Genomic DNA, 26,275 nt, shown 5'->3' with positions numbered 1-26,275 from the left:
TAACCGTTACACTACCGACACAAATTTATGTGAATGCACTTTGGTTGAAAAATGTAACCTTTAAAAGTTAAATTTTATTGAAAATCCTTTCTGTTGTAAAATGACCAAGAAAACTCCCAAAACTTGAGAGTTAATTTTGAAAACGTTACTAATTCTAAATTGTCTGCTTCAATGTTGAAAATGCATGTAACAAGCTGACACATAGGCACAAGTACAAAATCAAATATTGTGGATACTGGAAATGTGAATTAAAAGCAGAAAATACTGAAAATGCTCAGCAGATCAGGCAGCATATGGAGAAGATGAAACTTCATAAGAAATGGAAAATGTCATGAAATAAAACAAATTTTAAATTGCACAGGAAGAAGGATCTGCAAATAAGGTGGAAGGCAGAACAAATTAAATGACCTAAGGAATGATGACACAAGAAAAACATAGAAGGCAGAGATAGGAGGTCTATATAAGAATGGTGGAATTAACTGAACTTATTAAACTCAATGCCCAGGCTAGAAACTGCATTCTGACTAGTAGTAAGACCAGACATTGAGTTGGGCACAGTGGGAAAAACACAGTTAATAGAGCAGAACCCAGCATGGCGTTCTTGGTAGACAAACTACCACAATGATTGTGGGAGTATAAAAAAAGAAAATCAATTTTAAAGAACCTACAGAGTAGATACTGCAATTTGAAGATAACTATTTTGAGCACAAGCATGAGATAAGTTTATGTAATTTATGTTTGTCATGTTTGTAATGTACTGTGCTGCAGCTGCAAAAAGGTAATTTTCATGGCGTTTATACCCTGAGCATGTATGCCCATGACAGTAAACTTGAACTGTTAAACTGGAGAGAATAAGACATTTCAGGTATTCCTAGAACGCAAGGAGTTGGGGACAATTAACAGAATAAAGAGCAAGCTGGCTACAAAATAAACTAAATGGCAGATCGTCCAGTGGGGATGATTTTTAAAAAGAAAAAGAGGAAATTTATCTGCAGGACACTTTCTCTGTAACCGCAACACTATATTCTGCATTCTGATTTTCTATTTACCACCTCGCTGTACTTAAACATGGAATGATCTGTCTTGGTAGCATACAAAAACTTTTCACTGTATCCCGGTACATATGACAATAATAAACCAATACCAATAATGGTTGAAAGAATATGATGCGGTTTCAGTGCGGGTGTTTGTTTTGCATTCTTTCTGACACAAGCACCTGCCCGTGTGCTGGGTGCGGGTTGTATTTATCCGGCTGTGCAGCGCTGGTTTTACAGCAGGGGTTGGGCGCTGACGGTTAGAGACGTGCTCCAGCTCCCTCGCTGATCCCGAGGACTTCCCGGCGATGGCGGCAGCCCGACCTTACAAGCTCATCGTGTTCGGCGCCTCTGGCTTCACCGGACAGTACGTGGTGGAGGAGGTGGCGCGGGTGGCAGCCGCCGACGAGGGGTCGGAGCCTCTGACCTGGGCCGTCGCCGGCAGGAACCGAGGCAAACTGGAGCAAGCGCTGGGGCGAGCGGCCGACGCCTTGGGTGAGTGCGGCGGGGAGACGGTCGAGGCGGCAGGGAGCGGTAGAAAACAACCGGGCCCGGGGAATGGAGGGCCGCGGGGTGGGGGTCAGTAGAAAGAGATAGCGCTAGGCCTGTGGATCGGGGATGGTCAGGAAGCAAGTGCGTTGTGGTGGGGGGTGTGGGGATAGAGAGGGGGTGAGGCCTGTAACTGGGGATGGGGACGGGTGAAGGCCCCCTGATGAGGTGTAGGGTGGGTTTGGTGGTGGTGGTGGGGGGGGGGGGGGGCAGGTCAGTTAAGGAAAGGGTGGTGAAGAAAGGAAAAGCGAGAGAGGCCCGTCACAAGAAGGGAATAGAGAAAAATACCCCCCCCCCCCAACTCCCCCACTCTGGTGATAGGGTAAGGGTTTGGATGGAGGGAGAAACAGCCTGGCACGGTGATTGTGGGGGAGAGAGAGGAGGGAGAAGGGGGGGGGGGGTGGCTAAGATAGTCATGGGGAGAGCCTAGATAGTCATGGGGAGGGAGGGGAGGTGGCCTAGATAGTCATGAGGGGGTGGGGGTTGGTTGGGGGAGGGGCAGGGCAGAGAGATGGTGGGAGAGATGGCTTGACCCTGTCATGGGGAGGGTGGTGGGGGGAGTGACACTTGGACCAGGGAGATGGGGAAGAGAGGGCCGGGCCTGGGTTTGGAGGGGATGGATGGGAATCAGCCAGGCTCGAGGATGGGGGTTAGTCTGCCATAGGGAGGTGGGGAAGGGAGGAATTAGTAGAGGAAATGTGTTCAACTTTGGGACTCTTTAATGTAAATGCTGTTTTTGTCATTGATATTTGCAGTTTGAGAAAAACAGGGATGGATTTATAGGATCATTAATCTGCAACCAAGTGACATGAGGTATTTCACACTTATGGGAGAAGTAGTGCGAATGAGATGAACAAAGGCACTGTGGAAGGTGTAGACATAACAAATCTGAATACAGGGACAAGTACAGCAAGATGGGTGGGATTTCCATTATTTGGAAAAATGGTTGATTAGTACTGAAGAGGGTACGTACAGTATATTAGTATTGGAAACGTGATGATGGAGGAAGTGAGTGGGTGGTGGATGGAGTGCTTTACTCTGGATGTTGTTGAGTAGGCTCTTTTCCAGTTGCACCTATTCTATCTCAGTCCTGACTTGAGGCTTGTAAGTAGCAGAGAAGATTTTTTTGAGAATTAGGAGTCAGACTATGAGTTGTTGTAGTAACTAATAGAAATTTGGGTGTTCCAGTGGAGATTCTGGCAAAAATTGCCCCTACAGGATGTTATAGTGTGGGTGATCAGTCATCAACAGGCTGTAATGGACTTGAAGTTTATTTTGAAGCCATTGTGTGGGGGAAAAAGAGAGCCCAAGGTTGAGTGAATAGATTATATTCATAGGAGGGTTTCTATCCAGGATATAGGCAATGGAGGTCTTAGAAATGTACAGCACAGAAACTGGCTCATTCAGCCCACCTTGTCCATGCCGACCATGATGACTATCAATGCTAATCCCATTTGCCTGCATTAGGCCTGTATCCCTCTGTCTTTCCTATCTAAGTACCTGTCCAAACACCTTTTAAATGTTGTAATTGTATCTGTCCCTCTCTCCTTCTCTGGCAGCTCTTTCCAGATCTTCACCACTCTCTGTGTGGAAAAATTTGCCCTTCAGATCTCCTTTAAATTTCTTACCTTTTGCCTTAAATCTGTGCCTTCTAATTCTGGACTCCACTGCCCTGGGAAAAAGATTCTGACTGTCCATCCTATCTATGCCCCTCCTAATTTTGTACATCTCTCTAAGGTCATCACTCGGCCTCCTACTTTCCAGTGAAAATAAACCCAGCTTTTCTAATTTCTCCTTTGAGCTACAGCCCTCCATTCCAGGCAACACCCTGGTGAATGTCTTGATATATTGTATTTTGTGTTGAGTGAAACTAGCGAGAGCTGTGAAAAGAATTTTGGGAAGAATCCACTCTGACAAAGATGTTGGTGAAATTTTCTATGGCATTGTGGTATTCAAGAAGCAGTGATGAGCAATGTTTTGAGATGGATAACTCTATAAGTCTGCAGTTTTTGTGATTACCTAAATAGGTGGTTTAGAGGTTACCCCAGGTCTATGCATTTAGTTGTCATTTGAGCATCCAAGGATGTGTGTGGGATAACAGCCTAGGGGATGAAGTCCTTAGCCAAAGCTACAATTAGTTTATATTATGCTAATAATTATGTTTTTCAAAAAACTAGAGTTAACCTCATTAATTTCAAACATAATTGCATTGGAACCCTCCTAATCTACAAGTCCAGTTCAATAATAAACATTACCACTGTGCTTTGTCTCTGCCCTGCAGCTGCAGATTGCTCAACTATTCAGACTTGTAATTTAGCCCTGACAGGATGGCAGAAGAAAAACTGCATTTATTAATCTCGCGTTTAAAAGAATAGTTTCAATTCTATGCAGTTTAGTTGGAATGTTAGCTCTAATACTGCAGGTTATGCCAAATTATAAATAGCTTTTTTTAACATTGTGTCTCAGCTGCAGAAGGGCAGAGGAGCTTGTTGAAAGCCAGCCAATGTTTTTCATCCATTGCTGGGAGGTACAAGACCAAATGGAAGCTTTGCTCCTATTTGCTCCCCAGGGCATTGAACACCTGGTTTCCATGCAGTATGTGGATGTGACTGAATTCAAACATTCAATGCTGTTGGATATAGTCATTTAATACTACAAAGGTGTCCAACAAAGCCAGAAAGGTTTTTTTTAAGAATCTATCAGTATTTGACACATGCCAGTATGTCAGTTTTAAATAAAATATTTCACATTCTATTAGAAAAAAACCATTATTTTTAAAAATGTTTTCTGATACAATTGGATTAAATTCTTCCAATAAAATAATCTTGTTTCAGGAACTCCGGAAATCAAGTCCAAAGAATGCATAATCTGTGATATAAATGATCCATCCTCACTTGCTGCAATGTGCCAGCAGGGATCGGTGATCCTCAACTGTGTAGGACCAGTAAGTATACCTTTAGAACACAAAAGGAGGCAACCTGTTTACCTCACTGGAGCATTTTGTTTTCTGTTAGCTTTCAATGTTTAAATACTATTATGGCATTATTTAAAATGTATGTTTTTCATTTAAGGGGGGAGTTTTAATTTTTAGTAAATGATATACTATCATCTGTGTACACTAAGAATATAGGATGGAACCATAAGTGGGAACAAGAGTAGGCCATTCAGTCCTTCAAGCCTGCTCTGTCGTTAAGTAGGATCATGGCTGATCCAACATTGCTCAAATCCACTTTCCTGCCCTTCCTCTGTAACCTTTGATTCACTTACTGGTTAGAAGTTTATCTATCTCAGCCTCAAATATACACATTAAGCATCTTTCCCCCACATTTACAAAGATTCAACCTTCTGAGAGGACAAATTCTTTCTCATCTCAGTATTAAATTGGTGACCCCTTGTTCTGAAATCACTCTGGATGTTTCTGGACTCTCCCATGCAAGGAAGTATCCTCTTAGTTTTTACTTTGTGTAAGCCTCTTTCTCACAAAAGAGTCTTGTGTTTCAATAGATCTCATTTTTCTAAATTCCATTGAGTAGAGTCCCAATCTGTTTAACTTTCCTCTTAAAATGATCCCCCCATACCCAGGGTCATCTTAGTGGACATTCTCTGAACCACCTCCAATGAAATAGTATCTTTCTTTAATAAGGGGAGCTAAAATTTTTTTACATTAGTTGTGATGTGATCTCATTAGTGCTTTGTACGGTTGCAGTAAGGTTTCCCTACTTTTATGCCACAATCCCCTCGAAATAAATTACATAATTCCATTAGCCTTCCCTATTACATGATGCATTTATGTGTTTGTTTTCTGTGTTTCGTACACTATGACCTCCACATCACTTTGTGCTGCAAATTTCTGTGTTGAAAGAATACTCTGCTCTTCTGTTCTTCCTTGTAAAATGATAAACTTCACATTTTCCCATGTAGCATAAACTGTATCTTCCTTGCAACTCACTTTCCCACCTATTTTTTCTTTGTTGTCTGAAATTTGATGACTGTATGTTTGCTTCCTTTTGCCAAGTCGTTTACATCAATTGCAAACAGTTGTGGTCCCAGCACTGATCCCTATGATACCCTACTGGTTACCTGAAAGTGACACCCTTATCCCTAGTCACTGCTCCTTGACTGTTAGCCAGTCCTCTATCCATGCCAATATATTGTCACCAATGACACAGGCATTCATTTTGTGACTTAACGTCTCGTGAGGCACTTTGTTGAACATCTTCTGGAAGTCCAAATATAATACATCCACTGATTCCCTTGTTGCCACTCTAGTCAAGACTTCTTCAAAAAAAAACCCTTGATAGATTTGTTAGACCTGATTTCCCCTTCATGAAGCCAAGCTGATTTTGCTAGGAGGTGGCTTAGCCTCCTTTAGGCCTTTTAATTTGCCTGATACTATTCCTCTAGAGATGCTGATGGCATTGAATTCCACCCCTCTGACATTATTCAGTATTATTGGGATGTCCATATTGCTTCTACTGTAAGGACTGATGAAAAATATGTTTAACTTCTCCTGTTTCTTTATTCTCCAAGGGGCTTGCAATCACTTGAACCCCGCTCTTCTTTTTTAATGCTTAAAGAAACTCTTGTTTGTTTTTTATATTCTTTGCCTTATGGTTTATTTTCCCCCCTCCCCCCCCTTCTTTGCTGGAGTTTGATTTTTTCAGTTTAAACTGTTAGCTTCTGCTTCCTTATAGTTTTCTCTTTCAACTTAATACCCTCCTGAACTTCCTTGGTTAGCCATGGTTGATTCATCTCTCCCTAAGAATCTTTCCTCTTAACTAGGGAATTAATGGCAAAATAGTTATTCATGGAGAGTATTTGAAATAAAGTTTGAGTCAAGAATCATAATGGTTGCCACAATGGAGAAGGTGCAGAGGAGATGCACCAGGATGTTGCCTGGAATGGAGCATTTCATTTATGTGTAAGTGCATAATAGGCTGGGTTTGTTTTCCTTGGAATGAAGGAGGCTGAGGGGGGAACCTGAGAGGTATACGAAATTATGAGGGCCATAGGTAGGAGGAAACTTTTTCCCATAGGAAAGGTGTCTAAAATCAGACGATATGAGCTTAGGCAAGAGGTTTAGAGGACATCTGAGGAAGAATTTTTTTCACCCAGAGGCTGGTTGAAATCTGGAACTCACTGCCTGAGGGGGCGGTGGAGGCAGGTACTCTCACAACATTTAAGAAGGATCCAGATGGAGATGAGCACTGGAATCTCCACAGTAAACCATGCTATTAGAGAGAATGCTGGTAAATGGGATTAGTGTAGATAGTATTTGATAGTCAGCATGACTTAGTGGGCCAAAGGACCTGTTTTTGTGCTATGTGACTATGTTCCTAATAAGTCATTATGAGTAAAAGTTTGGGATGAAATTCTGTTGCCACTTAGTACAGAAAGGCTGGAAAGCGTAGGATGAAAATGAGTTCAGTACTTATTGTGTCATCTAGCATTGTAGGTTGAGAATAATCAAAAATACAGGGCTGGAATTAACTATCTAGCTCACATTTTTAAAAAAAAATATATTTGCTTTCATTTTATGTTCTAATACACTAACTTTTTTAAAGCTTTCATAATGTATGTTCATTACTGAGATACCGTGTAAAATCGGATAAAAATAGCAAGTACAGCCATTGTGCAGAATTCAGATGCAATGTTTCAATATTGGTTAATATCATTTGAATAAGATTTCTGTTCTGGAAGTGTTTTTATGTAATTTAAGTATTACTATGGTATTACTCAATCTTTCAATACATTCAGATGTCAATTTTGTTTTGGGTTTTATGGTCAGAATGTTAACTAAAAGATTGATACTTTAATCATAGTGTATAATAGAAAAGAAGCATGTGTCTATATTTAAAAATGGGCTACTTTTTGGAAATACAAACAGAATATGCTGAAAATACACGGCAGGTCGGGCACCTGAGAGAAACGGTGTTAATGCTACAGGTTGATGACAGTTCATCAGGACTGGCTAGTTCTGATGCTGACCCGAAAGGATGGTATTCCGAAATTGTTGAATTGAGTGTTGAGCCCTGACAGCTGCAACATGGCTAGTTGGAAGCTGGGATGTTATTCTTTTTAAATAATTAAATATATTTTGTGTAAAGTCCAACCTGACTTTGCCAGTTGCTAACTTCAGAATATCTATTATCAGTACAGGTTTTTTGGAGAGCCAGTGGTGAAGGCCTGTATTGAAAATGGAACTCACTATGTTGACATAAGTGGTGAACCTCAGGTATTGATATTTTTCTCAAGAAATTATTAGATAATAAATTTAAATATGTCCTAATATAAAGATGCTTTGTAAAAATACTGAGGAAAATTTTAACATTTTCTGTATGTTCATGTGTTTTTGTGCATATCCCTACTATAAGTCCACAGGCATTGTATGCATGTAATAAAGGCAATAGTACGGTCCCATTTAACTTGGTTATATTACATAATAATTGGTTACGTGGAGAATGAAACACTGATCGATAGGCAAAAATCCAAAACTAATAAGCTGAGTGTAGAATTATGGTACCTAAACTTTGACCAGTGCAAAGTACATTTTTTTTCATATACTGTCATAATTGTTAAGGAAAACATTTTTTGTACCTCAAAATTTGGTATTTTATTGTTCTGTTGTGAATGTGGTCCAATGCTTTAATTGGGCTACTTCCTGATATTGCATATTATCTATTGGTAGGATGTTACAAATATCACTTTCTTACTTCTCCAAGAAACTCAACAGAATATTCTACTCATAAAAGCAATACTTTAACTTTTCCGATAGAATCCTACAATAGAGTCCTGACTTGGCCCCTTTTGAAACGTTAGCCTGAATTTTTTTACATCTCTTTGCCCTAGATATTCAACATCTGCAAAGTTTCATTTTGACTATTCAAATTATTGTAGATTTTTCAATGTAATTATATAGTTGAGAGTAATTTAAGCCAAAAAAAATAGAATCGTAGAAATGAATAGCACAGTAACACCTTTTCAGCCCACCTTGTCCACCCTCACTATGATGCCTTTTTATGCTAATCCCATTTTCCTGCATTAGGCCCATATTCCTCTAAGTCATTCCTATCCAAGTACCTGTCCAAATACCTTTTAAATATTGTAATTGTATCTGCTGCCATCACCTCTTCTGGCATCTTGTTCCAGATATTCACCACCATCTGTGTGGGAAAAACCTACCCCTCATAAGATATCTTTATTAGTCACATGTACATCGAAACACACAGTGAAATACATTTTTTTGCATAGTGATATGGGGGGAAGCCTGCAAGTGTCACCATGTTTCCGGTGCCAACATAGCATGCCCACAACTTCCTAACCTGTATGTCTTTTGGAATGTGAGAGGAAACCGGAGCACCCAGAGGAAACCCACGCAGACACGGGGAGAACGTACAAACTCCATACAGACAGTGGCTGGATTTGAACCCAGGTCGCTGGCGCTGTAAAGCATTACGCTAACCACTACGGAAATTTCTCATCTCTTGCCTTAAACCTGTGCCCTCTAATTCTAGACTCCCCTGCACTGGGAAGAAGATTCTATCCTGCCTCTGCCTCTCATAATTTTGTAAACCTGTATTAGGTCACTCTTCAGCCTTCTACATTCCAGTGAAAATAAACCCAGCCTATCCAATCTTTCCTTATAACTATAGTCCTCCATTCCAGGCAACATCCTGGTGAATCTCTTCTGTACTCTCTCTATTGCTACTATATCCTTCCTATAGAATGGTAACTGGAACAGTACTCCAAGTGCATTCTAGCCAATGTTTTGTACAGCTGCAACATGATGACCCAATTCTTGTACTCAATGCCTCAGTTTACGAAGCAAGCATACCAAATGCCTTTTTCACCACCCTATCCACCTGTGTCACCACTTTAAGGGAGCTATACTGTTGCACCCCAAAATCACTCTGTATATCAATGCTCCTAAGGTCACTGTCACTTACATTTGTTTTATTATTCACAGTTTTTGGAAGGCATGCAACTAAAATATGACAAAGAAGCAGCTGAGAAAGGAGTATATGTGGTTGGAAGCTGTGGATTTGATTCTATTCCAGCAGATATGGGTATACTTTACACCAGGGATCAGTTGAAAGGTAATTTATGATGTGTAGCACAGAAGATTAACTCTGTTGCATTGCCTTGGCTATCGACCAACTACAGTACTGGGGTAAAGGTAAAGTACAAAGAACCCTGGATGTGGAGAGATATCAAGGGCTGGATAAAGAATGGAAAGGAAAAATATGGTTGTATAGAAAACTGAAAACAAGGGAGGCCCAACTGGAGTATAGAAAGCATTGAGGGTTCTTGTATAAATCGGAAAGGCAAAAAGAGCAAGAAATCTCAATTGCAGAATTTCTAAGTATATTAAAGGCAAGAGAATAACCAGACTAATAGTAGGGATCAAAGGGGCAATCTGTGCTTGGAACCAGAGCGTATAGGTGAGGTCTTCAATGAATACTTCTCATTTGTATTCACTAAGAAGGACATTGTAATTAGAGAATTCAGGGGTTGAGGTGGTGGGGGGGGGTGGTGGGGTGGGGGGGAGGAACGCAGTATACATGGTGAAATACTAAAACGAGTTACCATTAAAAAGGAGGTATGATATGTCTTATTGGTCTTAAAGGTGGATGAATCCCTAGGGACTGATGAGATATATTTCAGGCTGCAATGTGAGGAGATTGAGACTCTGGCAGATATTTTTAAATCTTCACCGGGCACGTGTGGTGCTAGATGACTGGAGAATAGCAAATATGGTACTTTTACTGAGAAAGGCAGCAGGGATAAGCCAGGTATTTAAAGGCCAGTGAGTCTAACATCAGTGGTAGGGAAACTATTGGAAACATTCTGAGGGATAAGATTAATCTGTATGAGTAGAAGCTGGGATTAGTTAAAGATGGTCAGCGTAGTTTTGTTAGGGGAGGATCTTGTCGGATCAATGTGATTGAATTTTCCAGGGGGTAACAAAGTGTATTGAAGAGGGCAGTTAGTGTGGTTTATGTGGATTTCACTCAGGCCTTTGACAAGATTCCGCATGGGAGATTGGCCCAAAAGGTTAGATCCCATGGAATCCCAGGCAGTTTGACAAATTGAATCCATAATTAGCTTGGAAATAGGAGGCAGAGGGTGAAGTCAAAGATTATTTTTGTGATTGGAAGCCTGTGACCAGTGGGGCACTGCCGGATCGGTGCTAGTAGTGCAGGTATTTCTTACATAATAAACGATTTGGATGACGTTGCAGCTGGTATAATTATTAAATTTGCAGATGAAGTGAAAATTGGTGGTGGTGTTGATAATGCGGAGGGTACAGCCTTAGGTTACAGGACAATATTGATGAGTTGGTAAAATGGGTGTGGAATTTGATCCTGGTAAGCACGAGCTGATGCATTTTGGGAGGACTAATAAGACTAGGGCCTCAGAGTATTGTTGAACAAAGGCACCCAGATGTACGTCCACCGATCCCTGAAACTAGGAGAATGGGTAGATTAGGTGGCTAAGAAGGCTCATGGAATGTTTCCCTTCATTATTCAGGACATAGACTATAACAGTAGGGAGTTTATGGTACAACTTTATAAATCGTTGGTTAGGTTACAGTGGGACTACTGTGTGCAGTTCTGATGGACTATTGTGTGCAGTAATGTGGGAAGAATGTGATTGTACTGGAGATGCAGAGGAGATTCACCAAGATGTTGCCAGGGATGAAATGTTTCTGTTATGAGTAGAGACTGGATGGGCTGGGCTTGTTTTCCTTGTAGCGGAGGAGGCTGGGTGGGAACCTAGAGAGGTAAACTTTTCCTGTAGCAGAGGTGATTAAAATTAGAAGGTCTGTGCACCTTCTCCAGTCAAGATTTGAGTCTGTTCATTGATTCTAGAATTCCCTGTTGAGCACTACCTGTCCTGAGAAGAACCTCAAATGCTTGCCTCCTCGTGCGGCCTGTAAAATCACAGATTAACACTCTTTCATTATGCAACTTGCCTCATCATTTGAACAATATTAGCCTCTAATGCAACCTATCTTTAGTGAGTGATCTATATGTGTGGAAAATATTTAAACTGAACAAGGATAAGACTTTTTTTATAATGTTGATGCAATAGACAGTAAGAAATTTACTTTACTTTTACGTTGTTGCTTTTCAGGTACTCTGACTGCTGTCGATAGCTTCCTGGTGTTGGAGACAGGACCAGAGGTTTGTCTCTTGTTTATTTGAACCACTGTTTTCAATAATAAATTCTGGCATTTAAAAACTAAGGTGACAAATTTAAATGCAGCTCTTTCTTGATGTTGCTTGGGTTGAGTCAGAGGATCTGTCCTTTGGAATAATATTGGGGAAGTAATTTTGTTATTTGGTGGCAGTGCTTTTTTTAAAATCATATCTGGTTATTAACCATGGTATTTTCCCCAAAACTATATAAATAATAAATGGGGTCCTTGTTTTGGGTATTAAATATTCTGTTTGTGAGAGCATATGTACATTTATATGCATATTTGAATATATTTTAAACCCAATCTTTTTATTTCAAATTCACATCAGGATGGTTTTTGAAAACGAAATGTATTTGAGATGCCTAGTTTTTAGATTAATAGCTTTGAGTCATAGAGTTGTACAGCATAGAAACAGGCCCTTCAGCCCAACTTGTTCATGCTGACCATGATGCCTATCTATGCTAATACCATTTGCCCACATTAGACCAGTAACCCTCTAATTCTTGCCCATCCCTGTCCAAATACCTTTTAAATTCTCTGGCAGCTCATTCCATGTACCCATCATTCCCTGTGTGGGAGAACTTGCCCTCAGATCTTCTTTAAATTTCTCCACTATCACCTTAAACCTATGTTCTCTCATTTTGGACTCCCCCATCCTAGGAAAAAGACTCTGACCATCTACTCTGTCTATGGCCCCCATAATTTTTTAAACCTCTGAGGTCACCCATCAGCTAATCAGTCCCTGCCTTTCCAAGTGAACAAAAATCCTGTCCCTTACAACTTTTTCCAAAATAATTTCCCTACTATTGATATAAAGCTCACCAGCTTGTAGGTTCTTGACTTATTCCTACTGCCCTTTCTGAATAAGGGATCATTCTCTACATTCTTCTCCCCAGTAAATACTGTTGAGAAGTATTCATTTAGGATCCTGCTCATATCCTCTGGCTCCACACACAGATTTCCCTTTTGATCCCTGAGGGGTCCTACTCTTTCCCTAGCTACCCTCTTGTTTCTTGTAATAAACTTTGGGATTATCTTTAATCCTGTTTGACAAGGCCATTTTGTGTCTTTTTTTTCCCTTCCTAATTTCTTTAAGACACCACCTATATCCCCGATAAACCTCCAAGGAGCCACTCAAAACCAAATGCCTATACCTGACATGTGCTTCATTATTTCTGATCAAACCTCCAATTTACTTCGTAAATCAAGGTTCCCAAGTTGACCTCTTTTACTACTTATCCTTACAGGGAAAACAGGTGGCACAACATGGTGGGCCGAAGGGCCTGTATTGTGCTGTATTGTTCTATGGTTAACCATCTCACCTTTAAACACACCCCCTCCCCCTTTCCCTCATCGGATATTGTTTATCCCTGTAACAGCTGCTCCTAATTGGCTTCTACCAGCTCCTGCCTTATGCTGTTGAAATTAGCCCCCCTCCAATTAAGACTTTAACTCAAGGATCAACCTTATCTTTTTCCATGACCAGCTTGCCTTTCCTCCTATGCACTTTGGTCAAATTAATTGCAGCAGATAAATTATTTTTGAAGTTTATTCACTTTTGGGTAGTTGAGTGCAGTGGGCAATTTGTGCACAGCAAGGTATATAGCAAACTTTATTGTGATTAGATAAGCCATTTCTAATTATTTTGGTTGCAAGAGAAATATTAGATAAAGAGCTGGTAGAAGTGCCAGCTGTTTAAAATGAGCTTAAGTGTGAAGTGTTGTTATCTCTTGGTGAAAGTTATTGTACTTGAATAGCTTTGTAGTAATTATATTCCAGATGAAAATAGGTATTGGTTTATTATTGTCACTTGTACCGAGGTACAGTGGAAAAACTTGTCTTGCATACCGATTGTACAGGTCAATTCATTACACAATGCAGATACATTGAGTTAGTACAGAGTGCATTGAGGTAGTACAGGTAAAAGCAATAACAGAATACAGAGTAAAGTGTCACAGCTTTAGGGAAGTGCATTGCAGGTAGACAATAAGGTGCAAGGTCATAACAAGGTAGATTGTGAGGTCAAGAGTCCATCTCATTGTATAAGGTAACCGTTCAATAGTCTTATCACAGTGGGATAGAAGCTGTCCTTGAGCCTGGTGGTATGTTCCCTCAGGCTCCTGAATCTTTTACCTGATGGGAGAGGGGGGAAGAGAGAATGACCCAGGTGGGTGTGGTCTTTGATTATGCTGGCTGCTTCACTAAGGCAGCGAGAGGTATAGACAGAGTCCATGGAGGGGAGGCTGGTTTCCATAACGCGCTGGGCTGTATCCACAACTCTCTGCAGTTTCTTGCGGTCCTGGGCAGAGCAGTTGCCATACCAAGCCATGATGCATCCAGATAGGATGCTTTCTATGTTGCATCGATAAAAGTTGGTGAGTGTCAAAGGGGACATGTCAAATTTCTTTAGCCTCCTGAGGAAGTAGAGGTGTTGGTGAGCTTTCTTGGCCGTGGCATCTACATAGTTGGACCAGGACAGGCTATTGGTGATGTTCACTCCTAGGAACTTGAAGCTCTCAACCCTCTTGACCTCAGCACCGTTGATGTCCACAGGTGCATGTACACTACCCCCTTTCCTGAAGTCAATGACCAGCTCTTTTGTTTTGCTGGCATTGAGGGAAAGGTTGTTAGTAAGTACTTAATAAGGTGTGCATTATATTTCCAGCTGCTGAGAGATTGATTTTACCAATGTCAGCAAAACAAAAGAGTTAGTCACTTATTTCAGGAAAGGGGGTGGTGTACATGCACCTGCCTGGGACTGCAAGAAATTGCAGAGAGATGTGGACGCTGCCCAGCACATCACGGAAACCAGCCTCCCCTCCATGGACTGTCTATACCTCTAACTGCCTTGGTGAAGCAGCCAGCATAATCAAAGACCCCATCCACCCGGGACATTCTCTCTTCTCTCCTCTTCTATCAGGTAGAAGATACAGGAGCCTAAGGGCACATACCACCAGGCTCAAGGACAGTTTCTATTCCACTGTTATAAGACTATTGAACAGTTTCCTTATACAATGAGATGGACTCTTAATCTCACAATCTACCTTGTTATGACCTTGCACCTTATTGTCTACCTGCACGGCACTTCCTCTGTAGCTGTGACACTTTACTCTGTATTCTGTTATTGTTTTTATCCTGTACTACCTCAATGCACTGTGTAATGAATTGATCTGTACAAACAGTATGCAAGACAAGTTTTTCACTGTACCTCAGTACAAGTGCCAATAATAAACCAACACCACTTTAGGTCTGTGATGTAAATAAGGTGGGTAGAATTAGGTAAAAGATTTGAATTGCCTCATTGCACTTTAGTTTGAAGTTACTGCCTCTGAGTTATTTGTATCTTTAGGGTGCCAGTTTTCACGATGGAACTTGGCAGTCAGCAATCCATGGAATGTCTGATCAAGCTAAACTGAGGAAACTAAGAAGACAGTTTGGATTTAAACCTCTTCCAATTATTGGGACCAAACTAATACGAAGGTGAGAAAAAATTCCATATAAAATTTCAAATCTATTACTGCTTACCAAAGGAGGTTGATAACATGGATGAAATAACAGCAGTGTTATAAAATCAAATTCGATATTCTTTTGATTATTCTCCTTTAGTATAAAATGTGTGGTAACATATTTGAGTTGAAGCCAATTCAATTATGCTTCATTTAGCTCAGCTGTAGATGCTTTCTGCTGCAATTATTTAACCACATTTGATTAATTGTAATGTTACTTTTGAAAGGGATGGATTGTTTGACAACTATGTACAATGCATTTATTTTAAGCTGAATATTTCCCTCAGTTGTAGATTCATAATATATCTCTATATCATGAAATGTTCTAGATGTCTCTATTGCCACCACACATTCCCTGCCCCCACAACACTACTCCTTCATGTCTGAAGGAATTGAGAAGTGCATCATAACCTCTTGGTGATTCTGAATCTAACTTCTCACCAAATGTTTATGTTCTTATTCATTCTGTCCCTAACCTACCCTCCCTCCCCCACTTTCTGCTCCTTCTCAAACCTATTTGTATAGCTTCACTGGATTTCAAGCAATTCATTTCATGAGTATATCACTCTTTATGTGATGTCCTAATTTAAGTGTGCTCCCTAGATTTGTGCCTTTGCCATTGTGCTTGATGCTTTGTTACCTAGTTAAATTAAGATGCTTTTGACCAGTTCTACTTTGGTATCCATATTTTCTCTTCTGCTTGAGTTTGCTTGCATTAACATGTATGCAACTTCTCTTTTGTTTCACAACCTTAAATGACAATTAACTTGTATATTGACCCATTATTTTTTAAATGTGATGTTTAGAAAAGGCAATAATGTGTAGATAAAGTGTGTATGGGAGGGGAGAGTTACTAGGGAGAAGACACAGCAATAAGATTATTTTATATTGGTAATATGACAAGGTTTAAAAATGCAGTTCTTCTAAACTCAATGTTGCATAAACCTGCATGTGGATTGAGATGTCCTTGAACAATCTTTTCTCTTCACAGAAATGGAGTATTTCATAGTAACAAAATGAATCAATATGCTATTCCATTCCTGGGCTCTGATGCCTCTGTGGTCAAACGCACACAGCGTTACCTGTATGAGGACTTGCAGGAAAGTCCTGTAAGTACATTTAGTTTCCTCTGTTTAAATATTTATGGTTTGTTTATTTTAATCAAAAATTGCATTGCATTAAAAGTGAAACTAAATTGTAGTTCTCATGACCTTGAAGTAAAGGCTTATTGATGATTTTGGTTTTTCTCAAAAATGTAACTTGTTGTTGCAGAGCCATAGTTTTTTTTTTGGAATGTTCTCCTTTACCAGGGAAAAAAAACAAGATAACCATTTGACATTTAGACTTAAATGGTTTCTTCATGCACTGTTTTTTGCTCCTATACAAGGAGGAAGGCTTTTTTAAATGTATTTATTTCTCTGCTGGAGGAACTCAGCGGGTTGAACAGTGTGTGCGGGATGCAGGGTTTCAACCTGAAATGTTGACGATTACTTACCTCCCACAGATGCTGCTGTACCCACTGAGTTCCTCCAGCAGATTGTTTGTTGCTCCAGACTCCAGCATCTGCAGTCTCTTATGTCTTTATTCATTTCTCGGGGTGTAGTCTCTGGCAAGGCCATAATTTATTGGCTATCACAAATTGCCCTTGAGTGGTCACCTTTTTGAACCATCACAGTCCTTCTAATGAAGGTACTCCAGTATGCTATTGGCTAGCGAGTTCTAAGATTGAAATCCACTGACGATGATATAGCTACTGTACACTTCCAAGTCAGGATGATACAGGCTTGGAAGAAGTGCAATTTGTAGATGGTGGGTACTGTAACTACAGTATTCCGGTGGTGAAGGGAATGAATGTTCAAGGTTGTGGTGGATTGGGTGTCAGTCCAGCAGACTGCTTTGTTCTGGTTGGTCTTGAACTGCTTGAGAGTTAGAATATGGAACAGTACAGCACAGGACCAGGCCCTTCAGACCACAATGTTGTGCCGAACTAATTAAACTAGTAGGTAGACTTCAAACTAAACTAATCCCTTCTGCCTATGTAATGTCCATATCCCTCCATTCTCTGCATATTGTTGTGCCTATCTAAGAGAGTTTTAAACGCCTCTGTTGTATTTGCCTCCACTACCATACCTGGGACTGCATTCCAGGCACCCAGCACACTGTGTGTGTGTGTGTTGCCTCACTCACCTTTAAATGCATGCCCTCTGGTATTAGACATTTTGATCCTGGGATAAAGAAACCTGCTGTCGATCTATGCCTCTCATAATTTTAAAAATTCTATAAGATATCCTCTCAGCCTCCACTGCTCTGGAGAAAACAACCCAAGCTCATCAAACCTCTCCTTACAGCACATGCCCTCTAATCCAGGCAGCATCCTGGTAAACCTCTTCTGCACCCTCTCCAAAACCTCCACATCCTTCCTATAATGGGACGACCAGAACAGAATGCAGGACTCCAGATGCGGCCTAACTAGAGTTTTATAAAGCTGCAGTGTAACTCCCTGATTCTTGACCTCAATGCCTCAACTAATGAAGACAAGCATGTCATATGTTGTTGGAGCTGCACTCAAGTGGAGAGTATTCCATCATGCTTCTGACTTGTGGTGAAAGGGTTTTGGGGTGTCAGGGTATTTGCCACTTGCTCTATGATATCCAACTGCAACCTTGCTCTTGTTGCACAAATCTTTGTGGCTGGTCTGGCTGGGTTTCGGATTAGTAGTAACTCCCAGGATGTTGATGGTGGAGGACTCGGTAATAGTGATGTCATTGAATGTTAACGGTAGGTGGCTAGAATCTTATTGGAGGTGGACCCTGCCTGGCATTTTCGTGCCACAACTGCCTATTTCTGCATACAAGCACAGACTGTTTCATTTGCTGAGGAATTATGAATTGAATTGAAGATTTCACAATCATTGGTGAACTTTATGATGGACACAAGCTCATCCAGGTGAACAAAGGGTTGAGGATGGTTAGGCATAGGAAAATGCCCTGAGGAATTCCTGTAATGTTGTCCTGCAGCTGGATGACTGACCAATGACAACCATAACCAACTTCCTTCATGCAGTGTGCAACTTCAGCCATTATAATGATTTTTTTCCCTTGATCCCCATGAGTTCTACCAAGGCTGCTTAATCAGTCAAATGCTTCCTTGATGTGAATGGCAGTCACTCTTACCTGACCACTGAGATTCACTATTTTGTTCCATGCTTGTACCAAGGTTGTTATTAAATCTGGAGCTAACTGATTCTAGTGAAACCCAAACTGGGCATCAGTGAGCAGGTTACAAGAAAATAGTCTTAACAGGTTATTTCCAGTGCTTGATAGCAGTGTTCATGACATCGTTCATCACTGCTCAGGACTGAGAGTGGACTGATTGGAATCGTGTTAACAGGATTGGACTTGTCCTGTTTTTAGTGAACAGCACGTACCAAGGCAATTTTCCATGTCATTGAGTAGATGCCAGTGTTGTAACAGTACTAGGAAAGCTTGGCTGGAGGTGGAATGAGTTCTGAAGCACAAGTACTACAGTACTACAGCTGGGATACTTTTCTGTCCCATGAGCTTTGCTATATCCAGAGCTTTCTGCCATTTCATGATATCATGTGAAGTGTCTCAAATTGGCAGAACACTGGCTTCTATAACGGTGGGGATCTCGGGAGGAAACTGAATCTATTGTGCTCTTCTTGCCGAGTACAGTTGCAAACTCCTTGGCTTTGTCTTCAACACTCATATTCTGGGCCAGCATTAGTTGAAGATAGAATGTTTTTGGAACCACCTCCTGTCAGCTATTCAATTGTCCACTGGCATTCCTGACTTGATGTGGCAGGAATGCAGAGGTTAGATCCATTGGTTGTGGGGTTGTTTGGCTCTTATCTGTTACATGTGTATTTTTTTCAGTTTGTGTTTAGTACACATGTATTCCTGTGTTGCAACTTTATCAAGTAGCATCTTATTTTTTTTAGTATGTCTGTTGCTACTCTGGCACGTTCTTCTGCTCATTGAACCAAGGTTGTTCTCTGGCTTGATTCTACTGTTAGGATGAGGGATGTGGTGGACCGTGGGGTAACTGTTTGTGAGAGTGTACATTGCCACTGCTGATGATGTTGGTCCACAATGCCTCATGCCCAATTTTCAGCTGCCTTCAGCCTAATTAGCTCAATTATAGTGTGACACAACATTGAGTATAAAGATGAAAAACAGTATGACGCTGGAGGAACTCAGCAGGTCAGGCAGCATCCGTGGAGAAAAACAGGCGGTCAACGTTTCAGGTCAGGACTCTGGGTATGGGACTGTGGGTATAATCCTAGTGTTGTGTGGCATAGTGTGTTGACAGTACCTTTTGCCTTTTCTATTAGTGCTGTCATGGCCAGATGCATCTGGAACAGGTAGATTAGTGACAACGCCAAGTAAACTTTTCCTTTGTGTTGGTTCACTGCTGGGGAAGATATTCGATCAAAAATGGAACTTGCCAAAAATACTCAGCATTTCAGCAAGTTCGAGAAGGAAAGTATCAATATTATATGTGGGCCATGTTTCACTCATGTAAGATGAGAGGTGGACATTAACACAACCAAAAGTAAAAGAAGGAATAATGCCAGAGGATTTACTGGTAAGACGAGCATTTAATGGCCAACCCTGATGGCCTTTGAGCTGGAGGCCATTTCAGATTATTGAGCCAATTTTATTGATATGGAATAATATAAAAACAGAAAATGCTGGAAATATTCAGCAGGTCAGGCCACATCTGTGGGAAGAGAAACAGAGCCAATGTTTGTGGTTGAAGACCCTTCATCGAAACTGGGAAGGAGACAAAAGAAGTTTGTTTAGCTGGGGGAAGGGGGATGTCTCTGACAAGTTAAAACCAGGGTGACCATGAGAATAAGCTGTAAACAAGATTATCTGGCCAGTGTGTGAATGGGAACAGTTAGAGAGTGAGAACATGAACATAAAAGACTGTAGGGGATATTCTATAGATATACAATGGTGAGCATTTTGATTGGGTACATCACAGCCTTGTCTGGAGGTTCTGATGTACAGGATCGCAGGAGGCTGCAGAGGGTTGTAGACTCAGCCAGCTCCATCACAGGCACAACCCTCCCCACCATTGAGGACATCTTCAAGCAGTGGTGCCTCAAGAAGGGAGCATCCATCACTAAGGACCCTCACCATCTGGGACATGCCCTCATCTCAGTACTCCATTATAGGAGATACAGGAGCCTGAAGACCCACACTCAATGATTCAGAAACTGCTTCTTCCCCTCTGCCATCAGATTTCTGAACAGTCCATGAACATTATTATTAGTTACTCTTTTTTGTTTGCACTATTTTATTTTTGTAATTTATAATTTTATGTCTTTGCACTGTACTGCTGTCGCACAACAACAAATTTCACGGGATATAAGTCAGTGATAATAAATCTGATTCTAAGACACACTGTAGGAGACGTGTGTTGCAGAAGATTGTAGGAGTTGTTAACTGCAGAGCAGGAAGCAGCACGTCAGGCTGGGCATATCCTCTTTGAGTAAAAAAAAAATTACAAAGGGGTAAAAATACCCATGCTAAACCAGCATTACAGATGGGCAACTGATACAGAAGAATTAAGCTACCTGAAGTTGTGGAATTCAATATTAAATCCAGAAGGCTGTAAGTTGCCCAGATGGAAGATGAGGTGAACAGAAAAGAATATTAGACAAATTTTTAAAAAAAGAGAAAATGTAACCACATACCTCACAACTGCAGTTGAAGGATCTGTAAATTACTAAAGTGGAAATGGGAGAGTGTCGATTGATCATTTCAAGAAGGGAAGTCTACCATGGGCAACCACTTTAATTGGTTTGTCTGTATGGTGCCATTATCTATACAGAAGGGAACATGAGTTTAGGGAATTCAAGAAAGCTGTAGTTTAGTATCTATCTGTTTTGTAGTCATGGTGCTGCTCTGCTACTGAAACCTTTTGATTATGATTATGCCATTTATACGTTTCAAGTTCAAGTTACTTTATTGTCACTCATCCATACTGTAAAAACACGTGGCGGAACGAAATGTCGTTTCCCCCAGACTCTCTCAACAGAGGACATACATAGAACAGAAGATGTACAATAAACACAAACAAAAATCAAAAAAAAAAGTGCAAGTACAAATAGTGCAAAAAAAAAGGTATATACAAAATACAAGTTTAGTGCAGAGTTAGTGCAAAACAGAGTTGGACAAGAGAAATACAAGCTCAGTGTGTTATACTCATTGTATAAACATGTTCAGCAGCAGCCAAAGTTCTTGTATGCCATTGTGCAAACCAGAGCTTTTGACGTGGTATTTGTCTACCAGGGTATTCAGGAGCCTGACAGCCTAGGGGGAAAGAACTGTTGTGCAATCTAGTAGTTCTGGCCTGGATGCTCTGGTACCACTTGCCAGACGGCAGTTTCATCTACTTTTAGAAATTCATTTTATAATTAGATGAGCCAGTCTCATTTAACATCTTTGCTTACCTGATTCTCTTTAGATCCAGTACGGTGCCTATGCTGCTGTGGGTGGAATTGGGTCAGTCATAATGCTGATGTTGGCTGGATTCTTCTTCTGGTGTTTCACAAAGTGTAAATTGGGAAGAAACCTTATGATCAAAGTAAGTGGTATTGATTAGTGTATCTGTAAAGTGCTGTTATAGTTTCCTTTTAAATTTAATTTTCAAAAATATTGACAATGTATTCTGTATAATTTTTGATTTTTGTATCATAGTATCCAGAGTTTTTCTCATGTGGATATTTTACAAAACAAGGGCCAACCAAACAACAGGTATGTTTGTTTTCCCCATATTTTCTTTGTTTTGAGTTTGTTTAAAACAAGCATGAGTCCTATGTTTTCAAATAAATGATATCTGACCATTCACTCTCAAAGTAGCCTGGCTTCCAGCAAAGTGGTGAAAACTGAATATTTTGTATTTCCTGCCTGAAATATTTCTATTTATAAAATTTAGAGATTAAACCTTATTTGAAATGCCTATTTAATATGTAAATTTAGTACAGTGAGTAGCCTTGTGAAAATATCTTTATGTAGTAGAATTATTCAGTGAAGTAAAAATAAAGTCTGAGAATAAATTCGTAGAAATTTACAAGGGACGATGTGGCCTGTCATTTGTTTGCCTGATCTCCACAAGAAATGTCAAATTGTTCTCCTTTCTATTCCATTTCAAATTACCCTTGAAATATTTTTCCATGTCCCTCTTACAACTGTATAGGCCATTCCATGTCCTTGCAACCCTCTCACATAAAACATTTTGTAACTTCTCTCATTGTTTTTCTGCTGTTCATTTTATATTTGTCTCCCCAATTATTGACTCACCAAGCAGAAATATTTTTCTTGATTTCTGTTATCACTTCATCAAAATGTGGGAGTTATGGAACTTGGAACAACTAATAGCTCTTAATTAATTTTGGTTTAATTTAGGTTTTCCTCATAACTAAAATCAGTCACTATCCAGTGACTTGTTTCATGATCTTGATGCCCAAATAAAACACCAAAAACTAAAAGATGGTTTAAGAGGCCTCAATCATTGATTTATGTGGTTCAGCCTTACCATTTTTAATTATACAACCTAGGATGCCATGTGCATGTTTTACAATGAATCAGCTTCTTTTCCTTTTAAAGATCTGTATTTATAATGCTGTTATCTTTGCATGTTTGAATATCTAATACAGTTACAGTATAATCACTTAGTGTGATTAAAAATAACTTTTAGTACTTCACTCCATTTAGATTTTGCTTTGCAGTACTCAAATGGATTAGGGAAAGTTGCCCAATAACTAACTTTATCTTAGAAGAGTAAGAAAGTTAAAGCCTGAAGATGCACTATTTAAAACACACCAGAGAAATTGCAACAAATGGAGGTAAATTTTGAAAAAATCTTTTTGTATTTTGTTCTGCAGATGGAAGGAACCTCTTTCAGCTTGACTTTCTTTGGTGAAGGATATAACGAAGGACAAGATCCTCAAAAGGGCAAGCCTTCAGTGAAAATCTGCACCCGAGTGAAAGGGCCAGGTACAGGCAACCTTTTATTTGCATCAAACATACAATTTTGAAATAAATCTCCTTATACCGTATTTTTTTGGCAGAGTTGAGTGGATGGGTTTATGGTAATGACATCGACTGATTTAATTAAAATTCTCCAACCATCAAATTTCTATTTACATATACATTGGACTGCATCATGCTTTGTCCAGCTTGCCCCTGAGACTTGCTACTTGTGGCCCCACAAGTCTGGTTGTCCTGGAGACCTTCCTGCACTGGATCCTAAGGCCCCGTCCCAGGATAGCTAACTTATCAGAGATATTTAAATACGTTTAATGTTTTTCATTTAATTTTAACGTTTTTGAACCACAGATGGATTTAAGTAGATAAGATATCTTTATTAGTCACGTACATCGAAACACACATCAACACAGTAAAACCACACATTAAAACCATCAACAAAAGACACACTGCCTGGACACATTTTTTCAGTCAGTGTTGGAACCCTATTCAAATGAATGAAACCACACTATGTATGCTGGCCTCGAGCTTAAACGCCTAGATGTGAAGTGCATTTGACCCTTCAGCTTATGATGTTTGTGTTCTTCCCTGTCTCTGACTTGCACAATAGTCAGAAGCACTGACCCATGAACTTAAAAACACAAGAAAATGAGAGCAGGAGTAGGCCACATAGTCCCTCAAGCCTGCTTTATCATTCAAAATGATCATGGTTGATCTGCTCCAGGCCTCATCTCCTCTGCTGTGCCAATTCCACATAACCCTCTATTCCCTGATCCTTCAAAAATTTATCTCCTTCCTCTTTAAATATTTCCAAAGAACTAACCTCCAACCCTTCCAGGGTAGAGAATTCCAGAAACTCAACATCCTGTGCTAGAAGTTGTTCTTGTGCATCTCAGTGTGAAAAGACTGCCCCCTAATCTTTTAACAATTTCCTCCATTCAAGATCCTCCCACTAGTGGAAACTTATCTTATGCCCCCTAAGGACCTTGTATTTTTTCAGGCAGATCACCCCTCATTCTTCTGAACTCCAAGGAATGTAGATCTATTTTCTTTAGTTGCTCATGAGACAACCCTCTCATCCCAGGAGTTACTGGAGTAAATCTCTTTGGACTGCCTCCAGTGCTAGTTTTTTTTTAAACCCTATTTCTTAAGAGGAGTAAATCTGCAGACATGGAGATCACCTTGCCACTGGTTTCATGGGGAACTGTTTCAAAAAATAAATGTGATTTGAGCTATTAAGTTCCCAACAATTAAAATATCAACACATTGGCTCCATTTGTGATTTATTTTTCGATGTGTTTCTGCTGATGGTTCTCATTTGGTGTCATGTTTCCTGTAAAGCCTTGCATCTTCACAGTAGATCTGGCAATTATTTTTATGATAACTGTATTTTAAAATATTACAACGTTTTTCTCATCACCTTGAAGTTGTTTATACACCAAAAGTAATTTGAATAATTTTCCATTAAGATTTTTGATGATATGTTGTCAACCTCAGTAGTCAAATATTAGTAGTAAAATATTCTCAAATGTTAGGCTGGTATACACATTGCATCATTAGTAGAGCAACGTTTTTAATGCTTTCTCCTTTTCTATGCAGGTTGGGTGTTTTTTTTTGTGAACGAAGTGGCAAATGCATATTTTCAAAAAAGGTTTCTGCTTCTATTTTATTCTCTATAGTGCATTATTTCAAGGCTTGCTGCTTTTTTCCCCCAGAACCCGGTTATATTGCCACCTCGATGGCTATGGTGCAGGCAGCTGTCACAATCCTCTGGGAGCAAAAGTCATTGCCAAAGCGGTGAGTTTCCTAACTTAGATAAGAATAAATTAATTACAAGTGTGAAAATCTGTTTACTCAAACCTCCTGGTCCTTGGCATAACAAAATGAGATGTACTTGGGGTTATGCACATTATCAGGCTGAATGGGCTGTTTCTGTGCTGCATATTCAAAGTAATCTTAAATTCCTTGTCACTTCAGAAACAGCATTTCATTTGTCAATGATTACTTCTATTAGCCTATGATTATATTTAATGCTGATCTGATGGGTTGTTGACATTAAATGTTTCAATGTACGTGCATATTTCGGGGCTGTGCTGTTTTCCAGTGAAAATGTATGAATTGATGTAGATATGAGGGCCCTAAATGCAGATTTGGCCATTTGTTTGCAATTATTTTTCCTCCTTTAGGGGTGGGGTGTACACACCTGGAGCAGTATTCTCAAAGACTACACTCACTGAAAGACTGAATAAGCGTGGCATTGAGTTTACTGTCATCAGCAAGCCTGAAGCTTAATTGTTCCATACATTTGAAGCACTACATATTGTAAGAATGCGCAGTCCTGCTTTTACCACAATGACAAGATTACACTCAGTAAGAAACCTTTATTTAACCAATTTTTAACAGCAGTTTATTTGCCCACACTGTAGTATAACTATCAAGAGGAATAAATGGTTTCAGAGACTTGTTCTTGAGGATTTGGAAAAAATACTATTTTTGTGTTAATTTCTAATGGCAATTAAACATATTGACTGCAACCGCACTAAAGTTGACTCTTATTTTTCAGTTGAATTGGTGAGTTTTCTTTTATAATAATGGAAATATCTGAACATGCTTAGCATAGGGAACTGAACATTGCATTTAGAAAATATACAAGGGGTGGGTCTGGGGCTTGAATGTTCTTACTAAATCAGGTACATAATTGTTTAAGGTGAATAGATTACAGATGATTATCTACAGTAGTTCATTTCCATAGTGGGGAAAATGGAACTGTACTATAGCCAGGAAAGTAAGGAATGGCTCCGAGGGAGAGAGGCAAGTTTCAGGTAATTGACATTTATTGAATTGAATTCCAGAAAATACTTAATGACTAAAATCCTTCAGGCAATTAAAGGTATTTTAAAATCTAACTTATGCTATTACTTCAAGTTCTTGATTATTTTTCAATGTCTGAAATGTGAGTAA

General features: G+C 39.8%; 1 protein-coding gene across 1 annotated transcript; it reads left to right on the top strand.

Annotated features, from left to right (window-relative positions):
* The first annotated feature begins 1,217 nt into the window (after nucleotides 1-1,217).
* LOC127568191 (saccharopine dehydrogenase-like oxidoreductase) lies at nucleotides 1,218-25,848 on the top strand. Its single transcript, XM_052011664.1, has 12 exons — nucleotides 1,218-1,529; nucleotides 4,418-4,527; nucleotides 7,738-7,818; nucleotides 9,550-9,679; nucleotides 11,721-11,770; nucleotides 15,137-15,267; nucleotides 16,285-16,402; nucleotides 21,792-21,911; nucleotides 22,025-22,081; nucleotides 23,212-23,323; nucleotides 25,030-25,111; nucleotides 25,501-25,848. Exons 1-12 carry the CDS (start codon nucleotides 1,343-1,345, stop codon nucleotides 25,604-25,606), a joined length of 1,284 nt encoding a protein of 427 aa, XP_051867624.1. The 5' UTR covers nucleotides 1,218-1,342; the 3' UTR covers nucleotides 25,607-25,848.
* The last annotated feature ends 427 nt before the right edge of the window (nucleotides 25,849-26,275 follow it).

The sequence above is a fragment of the Pristis pectinata genome, chromosome 3 (assembly GCF_009764475.1).
Source record: "Pristis pectinata isolate sPriPec2 chromosome 3, sPriPec2.1.pri, whole genome shotgun sequence".
Lineage (NCBI taxonomy): Eukaryota > Metazoa > Chordata > Chondrichthyes > Rhinopristiformes > Pristidae > Pristis > Pristis pectinata.
The sequence above is the reverse complement of the archived record's forward strand: the minus strand, read 5'-3'. Positions and strand labels throughout refer to the sequence as shown.

Excerpts from the sequence above, each read along its gene's own strand:
- LOC127568191 (XM_052011664.1), top strand. The coding sequence starts at position 1,343 with ATGGCGGCAGCCCGACCTTACAAGCTCATCGTGTTCGGCGCCTCTGGC. Across the intron at positions 16,403-21,791 it reads AGGACTTGCAGGAAAGTCCT|ATCCAGTACGGTGCCTATGC; the intron begins GTAAGTACATTT and ends GATTCTCTTTAG. Across the intron at positions 22,082-23,211 it reads AAGGGCCAACCAAACAACAG|ATGGAAGGAACCTCTTTCAG; the intron begins GTATGTTTGTTT and ends TTTGTTCTGCAG.